Below are 21,527 nucleotides of genomic sequence, written 5' to 3'. Positions count from 1 at the left end.
AGTAATGCAACTGTGTGAGGAAAAGGGATTGGGTCTTGCATCAGCTTTCTACTGAGCTTATCTTGATACACTTTCAGTTGAATGGAAGTTCATCTGAAAGAATGAGTGAACTGAAAAAAGTAGCAAAACACATAACCAGTTTCCAAATGAACCTGTTGAGAAAAAAAGCTTGTAATTGCATCATTCAACCATCAACAAATTCGAATCTCAAAGTAAAAACCCCCACACGCTCAGACCAGCGTTAGTCTTTAGCCTGTCTACATTAAGTTTAGCCTTTCAGACTGATTTAATCCTTCCAGTATTGGAAGTGTGAATATTGCTCCCTGCAGTTTTAGGAACTGGTAACACTCAACAGATTATAATAAAGCCATGCCATGTTTCCCCAGTGAAAACATCAATATAATAGACAAGATGACAATTTGGTTGTGGGTAAGCCAAAATATTTTTAATGCACAACAGAGTGTTTTCTTTCCCCTTTTTTTTTTTTTCCATTTTTTGTACATTTTCCTTCCTTTTTTATAACAAAACTCAGAATTAACATAACATTAGTGCAGACCAGTACTGACATGAGTAAAAGCTACTCACAAAAGTGCCATTGCCTTTAAAGTGTTTACATTATTCTCCCCCCACCACTAATCCTTTTCTATTTATTACACCCCTTTTTTCTCCTTCTGCAAAACCCATGGACCTTCGATGATCATGCCTGCAATAAATAAATAAATAAAATTAGTAAAGATCACAGCATATAGCATTCCTCATAACCTACTTTTAACAGTGTATACCAATTTGATGGCACTAATTTTTTTTTAATGGCAACGAAGCTCCTCTGCCATAGGGAAAATCTCTACATTTTAACAATTGAAGCATTAAATACATGTTTAAAGGTATAGTTTCTACTTTTTTTTTCTACTATTTTTGTAAACATGCATGCATTAGGACAAAGAATATTTAGCCAAGAATATGTGCAAGCCTAACTGAGTGAACTTTGTGTGCCAAGATACATAATCAGGAGGGGGTTCCCCAGTATTCAAACAGAGAAACCTGTGAGTAGGTATGGTTACACCAGCTGTATCAATGGGTAAATTTCAGAATTTGGCCCGAGTGTCCCGTTAAATTATAGGAGAAAGTGTTGCATGAGTTTGCATTGTAATCCAATTACACCAATGGATTATTTATATATTTCAAGATGTTAAATATTTTTAGTCAGCGTGCTTGTGTGGCATTTTACCTGCATAAACATCCCCTATTTCTTAGGTGAGGCTTCCTTTGCTTGATGAGCTTGAAGAACAGCCACTGCCTCCTCAACCTATATATGTTGATTAATAGGAAAGGAGTGTATACAATTAGAGAAAGGAATAACACTGACAACAAAAGGACCATTTTCGGTAGTAGGGTATTGCTTTCGACAGTTATGAGTACCTTGGCATGTAGTGACTCTGGAGACTCGAGCATGTGCAGAAGTTCAGAGTTGTCTATTTCGAGCAGCATGCCAGTGATCTTGCCAGCGAGGTTACAATGAAGGGCCTGGATCAGTGGATACAGACGTTCGCCTGCACCCAAAAAAAAAAATAAAATTAATAATAATAATAATAATAATAATAATCATCATCAGATACACTGACAAAAAGCCCCTGAGAGGCAGGCAGTGGACAACTGACAATAATGACTGCAATGCCCATCAAGTTGGACAACGTTAAAGATAAAAAAAAATAAATAAATAAAAAATTGTCTCTCATGAAGTGTTTCATTTCGTAGTTACAATCAACCTGTAACCAGCTTCCAGTATTTATTTCCCCCTGATGTAATGACGCAACATACTAGAGATGACTTATGTCTTACCATGACCGTTTCCCGTCTCTAAATCCTAACACACACATCACTGTACAACACTAAACATTACATTAAACACACATCTCCAGCCCGTCTCCAACCCCTTCACTCAAGCTGGATCAGGTCCAACACCACACCACTGACTTTTATTCTGCAGTGAAGGGTACCTGAGCTAAGAGTGTGTGTGTGTGTGTGTGTGTGTGTGTGTGTGTGTGTGTGTGCGTGTATTTAAAAACAAACAAACAAAACACACACAAGAAGTACCCAGTAGTTGTTTCTGCTCCAAAAGGGGTGCAGCTGCCAACATTGATGGAGTAAGGGGCTCTTGACCTTTTACATGAACTGCGGGCTCCATAATTGGAGAAGGCACCATCTACAAAATAACATTTTCTCAGACAGAATAAGGCTGAAAAACTGATGAACCTCTCAGGCAAACCAACTCAAGTGCAGAGCTGGCTTTAGTGTCACTGTGATGCATGACCCTGTCCACTCTCACTTTAAAAGAAAGCTAGCTGAGACAGAAAACATCTGAGTCACAATATTCATGCAGAATAATGAACACTATCAAACAGTCTATGGGAATACTACTATTCTAAAAGCCACACACAATTAACATTTGAATGCAGTGAAATAACAACCCTAGTAATTACAAATGCTTCAACAGCCATGCTTGCCCTTTTTTGAGATAACACGAGTGCTTTGCATACATTTGCATGAATAGATGTGCATTACCTGTTGTGGAACAGGAGCTGGTACAGTGATGACCTGTTGAACATTTCGAACCCCGCTTGAGTATTTGTATTGACTGACGCCTCTCATCATAGGACCTCCCACAGTTCGCCCACCTGCTGTCTGAGTCCCGATGTGAGCTGGACAGAGAAACAATATTTAAAATATTATTTGCTACGTGACCCAAAATACAACATAGACCAATACACAAAACAAGGAACAGTGGGTTGTTTTATAATGGCACATTTGTCAGAGAGTTTGAAGGTTTTGCTTTTATTTGCATAATTAGCTTCTTACTGTTAGAGATTTCTGAATTTCTTTTTCCCTTGCCATTTTCAGCTAATTTGAGTTGGGTGGGATTATATTTGGTAGCAATGACATCAGTTCTAACGTTGGGCAACCAGAATTCGCTACCTGTGTTAGCTGTCTCAGTTTTAACCCTGCCATAGAAACTAAAGTGTCCGCTTTTCTGCCCGACATGAATTATGAACGGTGAAAAACAGTGAAAGGAATGAGAATTATCAGAGTCCCTGAACTGCTAGTGAGAATCATGATTTATACTAAGTAACATAAAAAGTGGATACAGATCAAACACATGCCATCACTCCCAGGACAAAATTCCTGCCCACTCAAACATACGTTTTCTCTTGGAAATTCCTCAAACTGCAAAAGAAAAATGCCCTCCACATTGGCTTTCAGTAACCAATTAGCTGCACTGCTCTCACGTGAACACTTCAAGATCAAGAAGAGGAAGTGAAGTTTTACAGAATGTGCCATTGATGGCAGAAGAGCAAACATGCATGCTGTCTATATGACCACGGAATTGTTCTACATTATGGAATTGGCATTTATGTGGAACCAAAAGAGCTGAGAGCTGCTGAAATTGATGTTCGATTTACTGCAACAGGCAGCTAATACTAAACTGGCAAGATTCCCCAGACATCATCCACTTTAATCATTACCCATCAAGCTTTGTCTATACCACCCCAAACCCAGTTTCTTACCCATTCTCTGGGTGTTGACACCTGGAGCCTGGGTGGAGGCCTGGCGCACAGTGCTGATGGGGGTGGAGGTCCTGCGTGGCACCGCCGGCCTCAGTGTCTGAGCTGAGTAAGGAGCTAGCATGGCCAATCAGAGAGCAAATGTTAGAACAACTGTTTACACACCCACATGCACACATACAAAATATCCCTGTGGGTCTGCCAAAAAACATGATATTTTTCCCTAGCACAAACCCTAATTTGAGTGTAAAAATAAGAATATTATCTGCCACCCTGTGGTCTTGGGGCTTGGGCAGCAAAGCGTGGTGCTGGTCGTAGATTTGGTACAGTGTTGTAGAAGGCACGTCCCTGAGGCTGTTAAAGAAATGAGAATACTCAACGTTATCATTTTAAGCAGGTACGAGGACTCTGAAACACTAACTCCTAACACTGTCATTTGCCCACCTGAGGTATGGAAGGCATGTAGTAGCCAGAACTCTGCTGGTAAGCGGGCATAGCAGGGCCAGGAATGGCTCTCACGCTGGCCAGTCTCTGCATGTACTGGTTGGTGAGTATGGCCTTGCGCTCCTCTTTCCTTTGGGCCAGGGCCACATACAGAGGCTTGGTGCTGACGATCCGGCCGTTCATCTCAGTCACAGCTTTAGTGGCTTCCTCAGGAGAGGAGAAGCAAACAAAGCCAAAGCCCTTACTGTGACCTCCCTCTGTCATCACCTGGCCCAAAAAAACAGGCATTTCAACCTTTACAGCAGACTGAAAAAATACTGATGTCATGTCTGTTTATTTCCAGCATTTGTTTTTACAGTTTGAAAATGTAAGGAATTATACATTTTTGCTGCAACACAGATTTTGTTTAATACAATTTTGATACCTTTGCACTGGTGATCATTCCATAGGGGGCAAACTCTTTTCTCAGTTTCTCATCATCAATCCCATCATCCAGATTCTTCACATACAGATTCACCCCCTGCAGCCAAACATTTAAAAAAGTCCTGCCGTCATATTACTAAGATAAAAGTAATTTATAGCGATTCATCAGCATCTGTCAAAATCCAGGTGCCAGGTATCATGATCAAACAGCCATGTGTTCACCTGGTATCGGTTTAAGCGTTCTTGTTTGATTTGCTCGAACTTGCGTTTGAGTTCGGATTGTCTCTCCAGTCTCTTCTGAGCCCGGCCCACATACAGAACTCGTCCATTCAGCTCCTTTCCATTCATTTCAGCTACTGCCTGCAAACACATTAGGCAGTCTAGATGATGGATTTTAGTTTTCAAGATGCTCAGCAGAATTCACATGAAAGCTGTGTGTCACCCCTTACTTTCTGTGCATCCTCATGATTTTCATAGTTCACAAAGCCAAAGCCACGTGAACGCCCCTTTTCATCAGTCATCACACGGACACTCAGGGTCTTACCTGTGAATCCCACAATCAGCAGCGATAGTTAGTCATGTACTGACAGAGCTAGAAAATACACTATATAGCCAGTAGGGTCATCAGACCACATTTCACTATTCTATTCAAAGGATTCTATCCAACGTTTCATAGAAATTTAAAGAGCAAAAATGCACTTTTGAATGTTTAACAGCTTGTGCTCCACTTATAGACTGCATGTCACGTACGTTGTTTTTTCATATTTTTTCACATTTCTAGTATTATATATATATATATATATATATATATATATATATATATATATACATACATACATACATATATACATACACACACACACAAGTGTGTATATATATATATATATATATATATGTATATAAATTAAAGCCTTGAAACAAAAGGTTTAGCTCATATGGACGTTTAAAAATAATGCACTTCACTGTGATGCAGCGCTTTAACTACAGTGCACGCTACATGCTTGGAATCACAACATCTGCTGCACAACACACATCAGTTAATTATAGCACTGAGGTTTGTCACACCACCATGACGTTTAGGATATGTGTAACAAATCACCTGCACACATAACTTGCTTGTCTCAGGTTGCTGTTAAACCTTTTAACTGATTAAAATTTGATTCTTGAACTTATCTCCTAAATCACATTGGAAGTGGAGTCAGGATTTTCTTACCAAATCCAGAGAAGATATTGCGCAGTCTCTCATTGTCAAAATCGTCTCCAAAGTTCTTGATGTAAACATTGGTAAACTCCATGGCCTTTGCACCAAACTCTGCCTCCCGCTCTTTACGAGATTTAAAATGTCCGACAAAACTTCATACAGAATCCAGAAACATGCAGAAAGAAAAACATATATCACAACAAATTCAAGATTAGATTATATGACTAATATTTACTTTCAGTTTGCAATTACAATAAACTGAAAGTACATCCCTAGAGAATCCAATGCAGAAGCACTAAAGGCAGGTACAATGCAACTTCCTCCTAAATTCACTTCACAGGCCTGCTGAAAGTCTGAAACTCAGCCTGACGATCACTGACATACTGTCACCTCAGCTCAAGTCCTGCAGGAAACTCTTCCTCATGTGCACTGACCTAAATGTGGACAGCTGACTTATTATCCCCAAAGGACAGACTGGGCCTGGACTGCTTTCCAGCTCTTTACCTGCCTCTTTTCTGAGCAAAAAAAAGGTCAAGAGATGCTTATGAGAAGATAGTTCACTGCCATTTCTATTTCTTTTGTTGGTTACAGTATGGTTCTTATTATAATTAGTGCCAAATAATTCTACAAACCCATGAACACAATATGGGTTTTCACCGAAAAATAGGTTAAACCGGGTTCATACAACTTGTGCGTTTTTTAACCATACTTTACAGGCCTATGCAGGTCGACATTAAAACTCAATATAAATCATAAGGAACTGGCTTAAAGAATAAGCCGTAGGCAAGTCTCTAAGGTGGAAAAGTTACGGTAAGTGTAGACACGTACATTACACGTCAGCTGTCACCAATTACTCTGGAGGCTATTTGGCACAAATTATAAAATGTCAAGATATTCATTTTGTTGTTGTAGAACTTACAATATGTAAACTGACCTTGCTGTAATCATGGCTTGCACCTTTCATTTTCTAGCCAACTCAAGTTTAACTTGCTGAGGGAGGTAATGGTGCATGATATTAAGTAAGTATTCATTTTATACTTGCACCTCCTGATAATGATTTATGCTAGGTAGCGAATAATTTTGCAACTACCTAATGCCTCTCTTATTTAATCCGCTTATAATGACAAAACAAGCCTTTCTTAGTCATTTACTCAGTTGAAAATTGTTGCTTGTTTTGAAAACTTAACCTTAGAAAGACAAGCATCTTTTGCACATCTGTACGAACCCTGCTTTAAGGAGTGGCCTGGTGTACAAGTAGACTAGAGTGCATAAAGAGTCAGCACTTACACTTTGCGATCATTCAGGAGCATGCCGTTCATGGTTTCAATGGCTCGCTTCGCTGCCTCCTGTGTCTCAAAGTGAACAAATCCATAACCTTTCGAGCCATTTTCATCACATACCACCTATTTATATATATTTAAAAAAAGAAAAAAAAAAGGAAAAAAAAAAAAAAAAAAAACACATTATGACAAATTGCATATTTAAAAACATATGTTTAATCATCATAATGCTACAGTGTCATAAAAGTTTTGAACTCTAATGTACATGATTACATTTAAAGCACTACTAGATTTATTCTGGGGTGCAGGTCCGAGTTTGTCCATGGTCTAACACACATAGTGCTCTTGCTAGCCTGTGCCTTTGTGTTTCACCACCCAATTGGTTTAGACAACAGAATATTAGTATATATTTTGGCCTGAAATACTTATTTTTATTACGACTTGCTTCCCATTGTATTTGTACTGTCCTGTGACTTTTCATTAAAAATGTTTATTTAAAAAAAATTTATTAGGACATCTGTGCATTAATGTAGAATTATTTACACAGTGAATTAAGATGTATCCAAGAATCTACTGTTCCCCCCTCAGCCTTATTATGAAGAAGCTTTATGTATGGCTGCTGTACAGCTGTCATCCACCTGATATCTTTTTTTAAAACATGTTTTCTTGCTTACCCAAGAGTTCTTTGTCATACTGTCACCCAATCAAACATTAAAGTAAAATTCCCAATGGAGAAACAGTAAGTAACAGTAAGTTTCTCCATTGCAGTAAGTTTCACCTTGTTGAAACTGCGGCTATCATACGACAATCTTACACTATATGGCCAGACGTACATGGACACCTGAGTGTGTGCGTGTTAAACATCCCACTCAAAAACCACGAGCATTAATATGGATTTGGTCCACACTTTGCTGCTAGAACAGCCTCCACTCTTCTGAGAAGGCTTTCCACGGGATTTTGGAGCGTGGCTGTCATTTAGCCAAAAGAGCATTAGTGAGCTTGTGCACGGATGTCGGACGAGGAGGTCTGACATGCACTCAGCATTCCAATTCATCCTAAAGGTGTTCAGTATCCACTCTGGGGAGTGAATTCAGAAAGATGTTTTCTCTATGGCTGAAAACTCTGGTTTGGTGAGGACAGAAAAGCAATAAGAAAAGATGTGTTCTTTAATTACCCGTGTTAGTGCCTAAAGCCTAAATCTTGAACTAAGGGGGGGAAAAACTGGAAGCTTGTTTGACGCTGACCTTACATGACAAAATGTTGCCAAAGGCAGAGAAGGTGTCGTAAAGCGCCTTGTTGTCGATCGACTCGTCCATGTTCTTGATGAAGATGTTCCCTACTCCAGACTTCCGCAGACAAGGGTCTCGCTGTGACCACATGATCCTGATTGGACGACCCTTTATCACTTCGTAGTTCATCGTGTCCAGTGCGCATTCCGCTGCAGCAGAACAGTACATTTGCTCTCAATCATTTAACTCATCTTGACAAGTCATGATCTTAATATTATAAAGATTCTGTCTTGGTGAAGAGCCATTTACAGACATGGGACATCAAAGTCTTGACATTTCACCTAGCAAAACCCAAATGTTCTGTAATTTAATCTTTAATCAGAGGTGTAGAGATGTAGTTTATGGGGCATTAAGATGCCACAATTAAACAATGAATCTAGATAGTAGAGTTGTTACAGTGTCATGATTTCACGGTTAGTCAAGGTGTTGACTGGATGGTTACTCCACTGTTGACTTTTTCAAAATGCAGATTAAAAAACATTAAAAATGCATACACAAAAAATTGCCTAAATGACATGGCAGAAGAGCATGGCACTGCTGACCATAACTATAAGAAACAACTCTTATTTTTGTCGAGGCAGGGCTACAAACTGGTAGTTAGATTTTTATTTATGCTCAGCGAGCTGCCTTTCCTCACAGACACACTCTCTTTCAGCTTATAATGGCACGAAAAATACTGACAATGTATTTTTTTTTTTTTCATGAAATGCTGTCCTCAAAAATTAGAAAAGCAACACTATTAGGTGCTTGATCCTTTCGTCCCAATCTGCTTTTCTGTTTTATATATATATTATATATATATCTGCAAAGAGACTTGTATAAAGATTTCGGAACACAGTTTTGCTTTTCATTGCCGACTTGTGTATTTTTTATTTTTTTTTAAACGATTGATTAATACCACGAATTATGATATTTTATATAAATACTATGATATTTTTAGACTAGCTTATCATACTGTGAACAACTGTAACACTCCTATTATATAGATAGAATTTTGATAAATTGTAACAGTTTAAAAAGACAAATTTACACTTAAATAATTAGAGACCTAGATTAAGCAGGAGGTGCCAGTGCTCACCGTCAGCAGGCTGCTGGAAATTGATGTAGGCATAGCCGAGGGACCTGCGGGTGATGATGTCCCGGCACACGCGGATGGACATGATGGGTCCCGCAGGGGAGAACTTTTGATAGAGCATGGCCTCTGTGACATCAGGATGCAGGTCGCCCACATAGAGCGAGGCCAAAGGGTACACCGGCCCACTGCTGTTCATCCTGCAAGCTCTGCCATGGTTTACACACACATTTGAAAACTCAATCGACTGTTCAATGTTGCACGTTATCAGCGATTAATACCAAACAAATGGTGTACGCAAATAGATCGGTTAACGCAGGTGCTCTAAGGATCTGTCCTGCTGTTCTACCTTAGTGTGCAATTATCAGTATTGTTTTATGAATATTTCAAGTATTTTGAGTACTTTATTACTGTGACCTTATGAGAAAATGCCTCTAGTATAAAAAGGATAAAACTACAGGCAGAATATTTAAATCAGTGTTAAACTACAGTGTCTTGTAGAGGAGGCCTATTTTGATAAGATCATAATCTTATGATCACAAAACGCCTCAAGCTTTAAAACAAATGAAGAATGAATTCATGGAAGAGTGAAAATGCAGTGCGCATGCGCACACACCCTCGTCAGAATACCGTGTGATCCTGATACAGAACTGATATGACCTGTTTTACTAACCACAAGCCTAGAAATCAATTTAAATCTCAAATTATCAAGCCTCCAACAAATTACCCACTTATTACACAGCAATTAAGACTTTATTAAAATACAGCAGTTAATATTATTTGAGTAATTATTTAATCTTTTGTAGCTAGCTAGCTTCAGCGGCTAATATCAGGCGGCCATTACCGCTAGCTTCCGTTAGCTATTTGATCGACAGCTCGACCTCGCGCAACTGAATTAACGCAAATATGATAAAAATGCTTGCTTTGTAGTATATAGTAATAATAAAAATAGTTATTAGTGACACTTTCTGGCAAAAGACGTACTTGAAACGCTCACTGAAAAAGAAAAAAAAAACTAAAATAGACTCTAAAGCAAACGTTGTTGAATTTTAAGCTAATGTTATTAGCCATACTATAACCGACAATCCCTACAAAGCACACTTTCAGGTAATATTTAGCTAGTGCATGATGTAAATTTCGTGCTTGTTTAAACTAATCACCTTTTCCCTTGAGAGAAACACAGATGGTACTGAAGGTCCTCGTCTTCAGAGCGGCGGCGATTCTGTGGCAAATGTTTTCGTTTGATTATTTTGTCTTGAGACACCTGTCATGTCAATGCGCGCTTACGTCACCGCTAATTAAAACCGCCGCCATTCGTTGAACTTCGCCTCAATTCAGAATATTGATCCTCGACGTTAAATAGTTCCATCAATCATCGTGAAGGGGCGCGTCCTGGACACTTTTATTAACAGATAAAGATAAAATAAGAAAAATATACACATCCTAAAGGGCGTGATTTTTGTAGCATTCACTGTAAAACAAAAAAATATCAATAAAGTGTGTGTATGTGTGAGAGAGAAACACTCAATAAATCTTAACGCTATATCATAATTGTCCACTAGAGGGCAGACTGTATAAACAGCGTTCAACAGGCGACGAGATAAAAAAAGAAAAAAAAAGGCTGTATTCCAACCGGCTTATTGCACAACGCAGTGCACTACAGAGCCTGTAGAGGCCATTACTTCCTCTGCTATAAAGTGCATTCTTAGAGGGAGCCATTGGGGATTCAGGATTGAGCCTTATACAGGAGCGAACGTTGGAGATTGCGGAACAAGATATTAAGGCGGGTGGAGGCAGCAGGCCTTTATTTCCGCAGCACTTTTCGTTTTTTTTTCTTTCAACCATATATATGTACGCATTTTAGAGCTGTTTATGCATGTGTGCCTATAAAATATAATTTTTAATCCATCATACCTTTACACTAGATTTTTTTTAATTAATATTATTCTAATTCATTTCTTCAGAGACTCAATCTTTATCTTAAGCAGCTACTTGCCAAAGCCATGCTGACCACATGATTTTAAAGTATCACAACCTCGTGGTTATCATGATCAGTCATCATTTGTCTTGGAAATCAGAAGGGAAAATTCTCTGCTTCCTGCCCTTGTGTGTGTGTGTTGCATCATGTCATAAATAAATACACATTTTCTACTGATATTCAGTTTTCAGACATTTACTTTATGAAATGGCCCATTGACCATGTGTCTGAACAGGGCTTTCAGTGAATAACCGCAGCACTGAAACCAGGAATCCAAGCTGAGAGGCAGAGCATCACAGGTCCCAAAAAAAAAAAAAAAAAAAAAAAAAAAAAAAAAAAAAACATACAAAACTCAAGAAATTACAGTGTTTGGTGAAAATAAACTGCCAGTTTAATAACCATACAATAAAACCTGCAAATACCATGACGAATTACACTAAAAAAATCCGTAACAAAAAAATAAGGATGAAAATGCACAACCAGCTAAGGTGGAAAAAAATGGGAAAAGAAAAAAAAAAAAAAAAAAAAAAAAGGAATCATCAGGAAGGACTTTTAGAGTTTATAACCCCCGACTCCAAAACACACACACACTCACATGAACAACAACTCAGTCACACTATCATACCATACACTCACTCAGACTCTCACACACACGCTCACTCATGCACTTAACAAATATGGATCTGATATTCAGTACAACCGTGTTGAATTTCACAAACAAAATGAGCGGACCTGCTGAAAATGGCATGTCACCCCGCAAACCCTCCCTCCCTCACATCCCTGCCGCCGGAGCCTGCGCAAGAGGCATCAGTGTGTGTATCGCATCGGGTGCATCTCATGCTGATCGTGGGAGGGTGGGTACAGGGAGCAGGCTGCTGATGGAAAAAGGATGGAGAATGGAAAGCAGGGTGGGTGGGGGGTTTCAGAGGAAGCCATTTGTGTATTTTTTAAATTTTTTTTTTTTTTTAAGTAAGATGGGGGGTGTGTGTGCGGGTGTTTGGAGATCAGTGTGGCTCCTCTAGTTCTCTCCCTCGCCTGCATCTGCCTCGTCACCCTGGTTTTCCGACGTCCACAGCTACAGAAATGATACACAAACCACAAAATGTTACAAAATGCTACAACAGTGAGCTGAAATGGGAATATAGCAAACACTAAATAACTTACGGTAAGATTGTCCCTTAGTAACTGCATGATCAAGGTGCTGTCTTTGTAGGAATCCTCATTTAAGGTGTCGAGCTCAGCGATGGCTTCATCGAAGGCCTGAAAAAGAAATTCACTTCTTAACAATTTCTAATTCACTTCTTCACTTTGGAACGGTTAGGAAATGAATATGAGTGACATGAAATCTAACCGTCTTGGCAAGGTTGCAGGCCTTCTCGGGTGAGTTCAGGATCTCATAGTAGAAGACGGAGAAGTTGAGAGCCAGACCGAGCCGGATGGGGTGTGTGGGCTGCATGTCTTTCTTGCTGATCTCAAACGCATCCTGGTAGGCCTTCTGAGAGTTATCGACCGTAGCTGCATGAAGAAAATCAGAATTTTACATCTCCCTAATTCCTAAGCTACATCGATTGTTTTGGATGATCAGCAACTGATCAACTTACAGCTCTTGGACTCCCCAGATGCAACCTCAGACAGGTATCTATAATAATCTCCTTTCATCTTCAGGTAGAACACCTTGCTCTCAGCCTGAGAGGCATTGGGAATGAGATACTTTTCCAGGAGACCCTACAAAGACCATATGCCGAATTAGAGGCTTTTACAATGTCAATCAAATCAGAAAAGAATCTTTTCCCCTCCCTGTTGTACCGTTTGTTTAAAATCATGTAAAAATAATGAAGATTGCTGTTGAATGAACGATGACCAGCATTACCAGAACATCGTTGCAGATTTCCTGCAGCTCAACCTCGATCTTCTCACGGTACTCGCGCGCCATCTGCTGCTTCTTCTCGTTGGACTCAGTCTTCTGCTCGATGCTGGAGATGACACGCCAGGAGGAGCGGCGTGCACCGACCACGTTCTTGTAGGCCACGGACAGCAGGTTGCGCTCTTCGTTGGACAGCTCGCCGCCGCCCTCGGTCACTGCCTTCATGGCGGCGGCCATATCATCATAGCGCTCCGCCTGTTCGGCCAGCTTGGCTTTCTGCACCAGGTCGCTCTTGTCCATTGTCAGACTGCGAGGACAGACACAGAACCGGCGTTAAAACTGAGGTGACGAGATTTCAGCTTCTTGCTAAATTGCCTGTAATGAATCAGATTGATTTTCAACTAGGTTATACTGCTTAGATGTTTTTCAAGATGTCTAGTGAGGTCCATCTAGTGGTAGTTTAGTGAAAGCAAGGTCAAATTTAAGATTACAGGTCTGCCCTTTGATAGAGAGCCTCTGCCTTAGAAGGATGAATGACAATTTCTTACTACTGATCACTAATAACACGGGAAGCCAAAGAAAACTGGGGAGTGGGGGGGAGTGGGTTCTCTCTTTCATATACACTTCCTCATAGGAGATCATTAAGACTAGAGCACCTTTAAAGTCTGAATCCTGATCAGAAATAACAGGATGCGATGGTTCATGTGTAGCAAACCATTTCTTTTTCTGTCCATTTTTGTGGATATCAAAGCAGAGTAAGCAGCGAATCGAGGACAATCTGATTTCCGCTGTTAGGTAGAGTTATTTCCTAAAGCAAATATTAAGATGAACTAATTAGGACACGACCCACTTAAATCCATCGCCTCCGTGATCCATTTTGTTCATTTTTTTTCCCCTCTTCGCTCGCTAACATGCTCAGGATGGAGCGCCTGCACACCTTACAGGATATAAGCAGCTACTGACATGAGCGGCTAGCAATCCGACCCCTAATCCTTCGCAAAAGATTTCATCTACCAACCATAACGCCATGATATTAACCCATCCAGTGCCTCGGGGTGGGATAATTCTGCATGTTGTCGGGTTTCGAGAGCACAAAACGATTTAGTCGAGTCGTGACGTTAATCCCAAAGGCCCAGCTCTCAGTGATGCACCAGATACATAGCCTAGTTAGCTGGCTACAATGACGTTAGCGAGCTAATCGCCGCTAGCAACTTAACCTGCTAAAAAAAAAAACCCGCACAATATACGGAAATGCAACCTCGCTTTGTAATAAGCTACTTATAGATCTGTAATACGTCTTCCTATGTCATTTCTGAAAGTATTTCTGCGTTGTAATGGCGAAATTTTCCATTGCGGTCTTTCACTGATGGAGAAAGACCGAGGCCTTGCTTTTGACGAGCAGCGGATATCTGAATAAGCTAGCGCGCTAACTGAAACCTTGGCCGAATCCCAAATGGTTCAGTATTAAATGTATAATCCACTATATATTATGCACCATGCGCTGTTTCACACCCTAAGCAAGGCGTTTATACGCCGAGCAGGAAGCCATTTTGTATTCAGCCCTCGTTTTGTCTTTTCGCTAGCAAAGGAAGCTAGCTAGTCATTTAGCGCTTTTCGCTAGCTAATGCTAACGTCCGCCATTCAGTTCTTTTTCTAATTCAGACACCCACAATGAACAGCGTCAGACACAGATTTAGTGTTGTTATAATTTAAAAGCGAGCAAACTCACGGTTTAAATAGGGTTTAGTCCCGCTTTTTCTCTATGAAAGCTCGGCTTGGAGTGTCCGTCCTCCTCTCGTTCTTCTCTGTCTCTGGGCTGTACCACTTCCGCTAAACTTGACACATCCGCTTCCTATAAACTGGGCCAGCCCTGCTTTACCCCGGGGTTCTGGGCTTTTCTTTCCCCACTAGACAACCCAACTCGTATATTTTGATTCTTTATTTCACAAAATGTCTGAGTGAATAGAATTGTGAGCGAATATAGTAATTCTTGTGTAGTATAGTCACGTGAGGAAGTGGTGCACTATGTCAGTTTCCATATCCAGAGACATTATTTGCATTCATTCCACACCCTCCCAGATAACACACATAACACACTTTATAAGCACAGGAACAAGAGACATTACACTTCATTGTACTAAAAGGCCAGAGCGAGGTCAGCCTTGCCATAAAATCCCCCCCCCAAAAAAAAGTGTACACACTAGAACACGTTGAAAATACAGGTTTATTAGATTCACACCAAGATATTACATATTAACAGGAACATGTATATGTCATAACTGGCCCTCCTGGTCCATTGGCTCACACTGAGCCTGAATTCGTCGAGTGTTGATAGTCTTTACTCCTGGAGTTATTAGAAATGTCAGAAATCATTCCCTCTAAACAAAGCGGAATGTCCCTTTATACAAAGCGGATGACAGACTGGATGCAAAGTCTTGTCTGACTTGATCGTGGTTCAGGTTTATTTTGGTGGCCTATAGGCAATCTTCCTGCTCTTAAGTACAGACCACCGGTGCCTCTTCAGATAGTACACCAGCGGCAGGATGATTGCTGAGCCCATAAGCAGCTGGAATTGAAAGAAATATGGTTGTAAGGAAACCCGGTTCTACAAAGTTCAGATACAAAAAATGTTTTTTTACTCCAGAAACAGTGAATTTCAAAATTATTGGTACCCTACAAAAGAGATTACAAAAACAATTAAATCTTGAACTAAAACAACTGAAGAAAATGCTTACCTTTCCTTTAACAAAACCGTTCTCAAAAGAACTTTAAATAGACTATAAAACTATATATAAATTTTCTCTCAGAATGTGTGGCAATATAATACTATTTTAATTGCCTATAACCATGCTCTGTTTCTCTGAGGTAGAAATATGAAGTTGCATACCCTTTGGTCACCACCACCATGGTGAAAATCAGATAGCTTTTCTTATAAACCTGATCAAGTTACATACATAGTGTATCTTTATAAATATAGATGTAATCGATTAAACTTAATAATAATAAAAAAATAATAATAGTATTAACATTAATTCTGGAGTTGTGTGTGCAAATGCTTCAGAAGAAACTCTGGAAATCAATTTTAAAGCAGTGTTAATTACCTTCTATAAAGTGTATATAAAATGCATTAAGAGATTATGTACTACCTTAAGGCCCATTTTTTTACGCTGGTCGTGTTCTGGTTCAGCTGCCCAGCGCAAGAAAGTGCACACGTCTTTAGCCACCTGGCTCATTGTGGCTGGTGTGCCTGTAACAGGACAAAAGCCTGTTCAGTTCTTGTGGAATTCTACAGTTATACATGATAAGGACTTCATCTGTACTTTGTAGACTTCCATTCGTCTAACATACATCTACTACACTAGTTTGATCAAGGAAGCAATTAAGGTATTAGCAGTCAAAGCCACAACATTGAAGTAAAGCCTTCAAACAATAACAGCAGAGCTAACTAAAACATGGTGCAAGATAAAGATTGCAGAACAAAACACACAGCATTGCTTAAGCTGTTTCATTATTTGAAGAAATAGTATAGACTTTAAGTGGCTGACTTTCCATTTTACATTATTAATCCTTAATACTGGAAAAAAATAAGCTTGGTCACAGAGCTACCCTCTAAAACACAATTAGGAAATCTAGCTAGCTATCTTAATTAAAATGAGGAGAGCTCATTTGTCTTTCCTCCCCAGATTAAGCTTGGAACCAAACTGGCACCATTCCTCTAGCCAGACGTTTACTCTGAGCATCATGTGAAGGCCTTCCTTCATTCCTGCCTGCAGAAAACTCACCATCGTCGTACTCCAAGATCTCATTATATATGGGCGGAGCCATGCCGATGGCCTGGCCAGGAAAGTAGGGGTTGTAGTAGAGTCCCTCCCTCAGAGACACACCAGCAGGGGGATCACAGTAACCAGTCAACAGTGAGAAAACATAGTCCTCTCCACCATGCCTGCAGTGTGCAAACATTCACATTACTAACTGTACTATACACAAGAAAACTAAACTAGACACTACTCAAGTTGTCAAAACAAACGAAAGCTACAGTATGGCCCAAATGTTTGAGCTTATGACCATGAACGCTTTATTTTCTTTTCAACTCTCTAATGAATAACAGAGTCTGACTCCCTAACTATCAAAGAAATGCTACACAGTGTTAAGAAGGAATTTTCTTTTCCATGCTCATACAAAGTGATTCACTTCTCGCCAAATCATACAGCGGTTAATCTTAAAACACTGTACAAGGCCAGTGGGTCTTGTGGGAGTTTGAGTACAGAGGTGAAGTGTAAAATCTGAGCAGAGGACGTGCCCAAGGCAGCACTTCATCTAGGTTTATAGAATAAAAAAGGTCAGGAAGTCTACTTGGGACGAAGAAGTTGAATTATAGCTACATGGTGAGTTAAAGACTTGCTCATGTACTGTATATGCAAAGATGTGACTTCTGTGCATTGAGCAGATTAAGCGACCTGTTACCTGGCATTAACAATGTAGCTGAGGTCAGGGGGAAGAGCTCCGTTGTTAGCGGCACGGGCAGCTTCCGGGCTGGCGTACGGCTTTGGGAAGTAATCAGACAGTTTCCCAGGACGAGTGAACATCTCTCCTGTTTCATCTGGACCATCTACTACCTCAATCTGTGAGAGGGGAGGAAGAAAGAGAGTTGTTCAAAGCTTTAACTGATGTCTCTTAAACGGAATAAACAGATGTAGTGGTAAAGATGTTAAGATTTAATGATTCGAATCGCTTAAATGGTTCAATAGCTGTTTATACCACAACACTGTTTAATGCTAAAAGTCTGACTGGTCGGGAGGTGTTGATTCATTTACATTTATTTTTATTTTTTAATTTATTTAGCAGACACTTTTATCCAACGCAACTTACAAATGAGGAACTACAAGCAAAGCGATATATCAATCAAAGAACAGTACTACCTTACATAAAGTAGTGCTACCTTACATGATTTTAATTGAGTGCTAGAGGAGCAAAGTGCACAGAGTAGAGGTGTAAGAGCCAGTGTAAGTGCAGATTTTTTTTTTGGATTCACTTTCGGTATGTATGCTCATGGAGGCATGTCCTTTGTCTATCAGTCCCAGTGAAGGAACTTCCTGAAAAGCTAACTCTGTATCCACAGAGGTAAGTGCCATCTCTGAGGTCGCATGTCTCTTGTGAGTGAGTGCTCTCCATTTATTTTTTTTTTTTTATTGATAGCACAAACTAACTACAAATATAAACTTCAATATAAACACCCTTAAAACTCACCTCCTCAGCGAGGGCCTTGGCCTCGTCCTCTGTGTGTGACACTCCGACCAGGTTTCGGAAGGCCAGGTACTCCATACTGTGGCAGGCTGAACACACCTGCTTGTACACCTGGTACCCACGTCGGATACTGTGAAGAGAAAGAAACAAAACTCATATGGCATGGCAAATCGCATGATAATAAACAATGGCTGTCATAATGGCACCATAGAGAAATTAGAAAAAGCATAAGTGCACCTGGCATGGTCTAAAGCAGACAGCATGCCACCATGGCTCCATGGATAAGACGGCGCATGTAGCTCCAGCTCAGAGGCTTTCACTGACTGATGTAAAATCAGTGCAAGTCCGGCACCTCCCGCTGTCAACACACCCAGAGTAGAGATCGCTGCTTTCCTTCCCTTGGACAGACTGGCAAAGGATATATTTGCCTAGAAATCACAGAAATTTGGATTTAGCATTCACTCATTCATCTTCAGTATATAGTATACTAGTCAGATTCCCAGTGGATCCAGTGCTTATCCTGGGAACACAAGACATGAGGCAAAAATACGACCTAATTGAGATGCCACTTCATCTCATGGCACAGTGCACACACACACATTCACATCTAGGGGCAATTTGGCATAGCCAGTACACCTACCTGCATGAATTTGGACAGTGGGAGGAAACCAGAGAAAACGCAAACCACAGACCATATGTAACCCAAGCTCAGGTTCAAACCAGAGACCCTGGACCTGTGACCCTTGACCTGTGACCCTCTGTTGCACTGTTTTTACAATGATTTATTTTGCTATTACAGAATTTACACACATGATCATTAATCTACTGTTTACAACAGTGTCTATATTCGTCCACCACCTGACTGCTGATCCAATATCCAGCAGTGGTTTTAAAGCAAAATGAAGTTTATACCCAGATAACAGTTTTCTTAAGAGTTAAATCAAGGTCAAAGCTTGAGAAGCAGAGCTTACAGCAGGCCGAACAGCAATCCTGGATGTCCAGAGAACTTACCAAGATTATAGAATAGCATGTGTGAATATGATAGGGTGAAATTGGGTGGATCTTCAGCACCTTAGTTTGGACTGAAGGTTAGATTTACATTCATTACCTGGTGGTTATTTGCTACTAAGGTGCACCAGTCAGACTTCTGCATGCACAACTGCACTATGGAGCTTTACAGCATAGTGTGTGAGTGTTCTCAGTAAGACAGCACGAGCACACATTTAGGTATTGAAGCAACCTCAATATAATCCACTTCAGGTAAGAAATTATTTATAGACATGAATGAACTTTCCAAAATGTCAGTGTCTCCTATGGAAGGGGACAAATGCAGACATATTGCTCACATCACTGACAAATCAAATCAAATCAAAACAGATGCAACGGAGTAAATGTATTTGAATTTAAATACTACAAGCAAAATAACCCCATTTTTGGTAACAACGACTTGGTGAGTCAAATATTTTAATAACATTAATGTGACCTTGTGTATTCTGTCACAACTCATTAGTAACGTTAAAGCTAAGCTTTCATTGAAAGGAAAGTCGCGACACCTTCTCTAAATTGTTATCTGTGTGTTTAAATCACTTGACTCACTCGAGAAAACTGAGCTGGATGTTTAGAGTGGAGTAAAGCTCTGCCGGTAGACCGCCACACACACAGCCGGAGCGCCGCCATTTCTGCTCCAACACCGACCAGCTGAATCGCTCTTGCTGTGCGCATGCGCATTGGACACCACGGCGTCAGGTTTCATGGCGGAATCTCAGATGGACAATCATACAGTGTAGTAGAGGTTAGTCAAGGGATGTTGTGCTGGTATGAGGGTATCAGGTGCGGTAGTGTTGGTGGGATTGGTGTTTTTTTTGACACCTCAGTGTTATTTCTGGGTTGAGACTGATTTTAAAGGACAAAGTGGTGGCTGTAGTGCTGCAGGGTAGAGATGCACTCTGTACCATTGCTTGTCACTGGGGTGGTACCCTCAAGCATACACCTTCTGTATCTTTTACCAAGAAATGTGGTAAAAAAAAAAAAAGCTTTAAAAAGTAATTATGGCTCAATTGTAATGTATCTTTTTTAAAAGGTACATTATACTAACAATATGGCCAAAAATATGTGGACATCTGACCTTCACAGCCATATGTGGGCCTTCCCCAAACTGTTCCCACAAAGTTAGAAGCACAGAATTGTTTGGAATATCTTCGTACACTGTAGCTGTGAATGTTGGGACCTAACCCAAGCGTGTTCCAGCATGTCAGTTTGCCTGTGCACATGTCAAGGTTGGAGTGGAAGAACTGGAGTGGCTTGCACAGAGCCCTGACCTCAACCTGACTGAACACTTTTGGGATGAACTGGAATGCTGACTGTGCCCCAGAGTTCACTGATGATCTTGTGGCTGAATGGACAAATCCCCACAGCCATGTTCTGAAATCTAGTGGAAAGCCTTCCCAGAAGAATGGAGGTTATTATAACAGCAAAGGGGGACTAAATCTGGAATGTAGTGTTCAGCAAGCACACATGGGTGTGATGGGTCAGGTGTCCACATACTTTTGGCTATATAGTGTATATCCACATCTTCAGGTGAAAGATTAAACATTAAATGTTAAAAGGAACACAGGAGAAGGGTACCACCCCAACATGGGACCTGATAAAGAGTCATAGGAGTGGGCAGATTTTACTGTGTGAGTGCCCAGTCAGATATGATGCTCCCAGGACAAAAGAAAGGCCATGTTCATGAACATAGTTGTGTATTAGGTGCTTACACAGCACTGTACAGCATTCATGCATTTGTCCTCAGTAACTGCTTTGTCCTGGTGAGGGTCATGGTGGTTTAAATGACTTAATTTGTTTCCATTTTGGGAGACAGAACCAACAAAGTTTGTTCAAAAAATACAGGTGCAAATAAAATATTAGCTGCAGTATTGGGATTGATCATGTGTGTGTGTGCAGGACCAGGCAGGACTTGTCAGATTCATTAAAAACAGTCCCACAAACACTATTGTAGGGGCATTTTTCTGACTGTTTTATGTCCCATTAAAGGGAAGGGTCAGTGCTATCTTCCAGGATGACCCCACCAACATCTACAGGCAAAAGTGGCTCACTGAACAGAACACCTATTGGAGAAAGTCCATAAATACACCCAGTTCAAACCTGTGAGCTCTTTTGAAACTTAACT

At 40.3% G+C, this 21,527-nt stretch overlaps 3 protein-coding genes across 8 annotated transcripts; all 3 read right to left on the bottom strand.

The window, feature by feature from the left end:
* Nucleotides 1–213: 213 nt before the first annotated feature.
* pabpc1l (poly(A) binding protein, cytoplasmic 1-like) lies at nucleotides 214–11,284 on the bottom strand. 5 transcript variants are annotated; one of them, XM_026925106.3, is made up of 17 exons: nucleotides 10,430–11,284; nucleotides 9,276–9,478; nucleotides 8,153–8,346; nucleotides 6,916–7,031; nucleotides 6,063–6,143; nucleotides 5,641–5,780; nucleotides 4,877–4,971; nucleotides 4,650–4,787; nucleotides 4,429–4,524; nucleotides 4,005–4,271; nucleotides 3,833–3,914; nucleotides 3,564–3,677; nucleotides 2,563–2,699; nucleotides 2,086–2,203; nucleotides 1,420–1,550; nucleotides 1,229–1,306; nucleotides 214–703 (listed from the first exon to the last, which is right to left on the bottom strand). In XM_026925106.3, exons 2-16 carry the CDS (start codon nucleotides 9,466–9,468, stop codon nucleotides 1,244–1,246), a joined length of 1,965 nt encoding a protein of 654 aa, XP_026780907.1. In that variant the 5' UTR covers nucleotides 9,469–9,478; nucleotides 10,430–11,284; the 3' UTR covers nucleotides 214–703; nucleotides 1,229–1,243. The 5 variants fall into 5 exon arrangements, 4 of the variants coding, with proteins under 4 accessions (XP_026780907.1, XP_026780908.1, XP_026780909.1 ...); XM_026925107.3 differs by having other exon boundaries at nucleotides 216–703; nucleotides 2,095–2,203; XM_026925108.3 differs by lacking the exon at nucleotides 6,063–6,143 and having other exon boundaries at nucleotides 217–703.
* Nucleotides 11,285–11,615: 331 nt separating this feature from the next.
* On the bottom strand, nucleotides 11,616–14,999 carry LOC113533564 (14-3-3 protein beta/alpha-A). Of its 2 annotated transcripts, none has more exons than XM_026925780.3 (6): nucleotides 14,841–14,999; nucleotides 13,118–13,418; nucleotides 12,849–12,972; nucleotides 12,599–12,762; nucleotides 12,412–12,507; nucleotides 11,616–12,322 (listed from the first exon to the last, which is right to left on the bottom strand). In XM_026925780.3, the coding sequence occupies exons 2-6, from the start codon at nucleotides 13,409–13,411 to the stop codon at nucleotides 12,266–12,268; spliced, it is 735 nt and encodes a 244-aa protein (XP_026781581.1). In that variant the 5' UTR covers nucleotides 13,412–13,418; nucleotides 14,841–14,999; the 3' UTR covers nucleotides 11,616–12,265. The 2 variants fall into 2 exon arrangements, with proteins under 2 accessions (XP_026781581.1, XP_034162357.1); XM_034306466.2 differs by having other exon boundaries at nucleotides 13,118–13,486; nucleotides 14,841–14,962.
* Nucleotides 15,000–15,317: 318 nt separating this feature from the next.
* LOC113533186 (cytochrome c1, heme protein, mitochondrial) lies at nucleotides 15,318–20,107 on the bottom strand. The gene is made up of 7 exons (XM_026925124.3): nucleotides 19,952–20,107; nucleotides 18,593–18,783; nucleotides 18,359–18,485; nucleotides 17,576–17,733; nucleotides 16,894–17,054; nucleotides 16,258–16,358; nucleotides 15,318–15,677 (listed from the first exon to the last, which is right to left on the bottom strand). Exons 1-7 carry the CDS (start codon nucleotides 20,081–20,083, stop codon nucleotides 15,573–15,575), a joined length of 975 nt encoding a protein of 324 aa, XP_026780925.1. The 5' UTR covers nucleotides 20,084–20,107; the 3' UTR covers nucleotides 15,318–15,572.
* Between the last annotated feature and the right edge of the window lie 1,420 nt (nucleotides 20,108–21,527).

The sequence above is a fragment of the Pangasianodon hypophthalmus genome, chromosome 8, assembly GCF_027358585.1.
Source record: "Pangasianodon hypophthalmus isolate fPanHyp1 chromosome 8, fPanHyp1.pri, whole genome shotgun sequence".
Classification (NCBI taxonomy): Eukaryota; Metazoa; Chordata; class Actinopteri; order Siluriformes; family Pangasiidae; genus Pangasianodon; species Pangasianodon hypophthalmus.
The sequence above is the reverse complement of the archived record's forward strand: the minus strand, read 5'-3'. Positions and strand labels throughout refer to the sequence as shown.

What these genes read in the sequence shown, in the direction of transcription:
- pabpc1l (XM_026925106.3), bottom strand. Translation starts at nt 9,468, where the DNA reads ATGAACAGCAGTGGGCCGGTGTACCCTTTGGCCTCGCTCTATGTGGGC. An exon ending in CTCCTGAATGATCGCAAAGT is followed by an intron (nt 6,144 to 6,915) that starts GTAAGTGCTGAC and finishes TTTTTTGCTCAG; the next exon opens with AAAAGAGGCAGGTAAAGAGC. An exon ending in AACGCTTAAACCGATACCAG is followed by an intron (nt 4,525 to 4,649) that starts GTGAACACATGG and finishes GTTTGGCTGCAG; the next exon opens with GGGGTGAATCTGTATGTGAA.
- LOC113533564 (XM_026925780.3), bottom strand. Translation starts at nt 13,411, where the DNA reads ATGGACAAGAGCGACCTGGTGCAGAAAGCCAAGCTGGCCGAACAGGCG. An exon ending in ATCTGGGGAGTCCAAGAGCT is followed by an intron (nt 12,763 to 12,848) that starts GTAAGTTGATCA and finishes TTCTTCATGCAG; the next exon opens with CTACGGTCGATAACTCTCAG. An exon ending in CCTGCAACCTTGCCAAGACG is followed by an intron (nt 12,508 to 12,598) that starts GTTAGATTTCAT and finishes TTTCTTTTTCAG; the next exon opens with GCCTTCGATGAAGCCATCGC.
- LOC113533186 (XM_026925124.3), bottom strand. Translation starts at nt 20,083, where the DNA reads ATGCGCATGCGCACAGCAAGAGCGATTCAGCTGGTCGGTGTTGGAGCA. An exon ending in TCTGCTTTAGACCATGCCAG is followed by an intron (nt 18,486 to 18,592) that starts GTGCACTTATGC and finishes TTCTCTTCACAG; the next exon opens with TATCCGACGTGGGTACCAGG. An exon ending in GTAAAAAAATGGGCCTTAAG is followed by an intron (nt 15,678 to 16,257) that starts GTAGTACATAAT and finishes TTTCAATTCCAG; the next exon opens with CTGCTTATGGGCTCAGCAAT.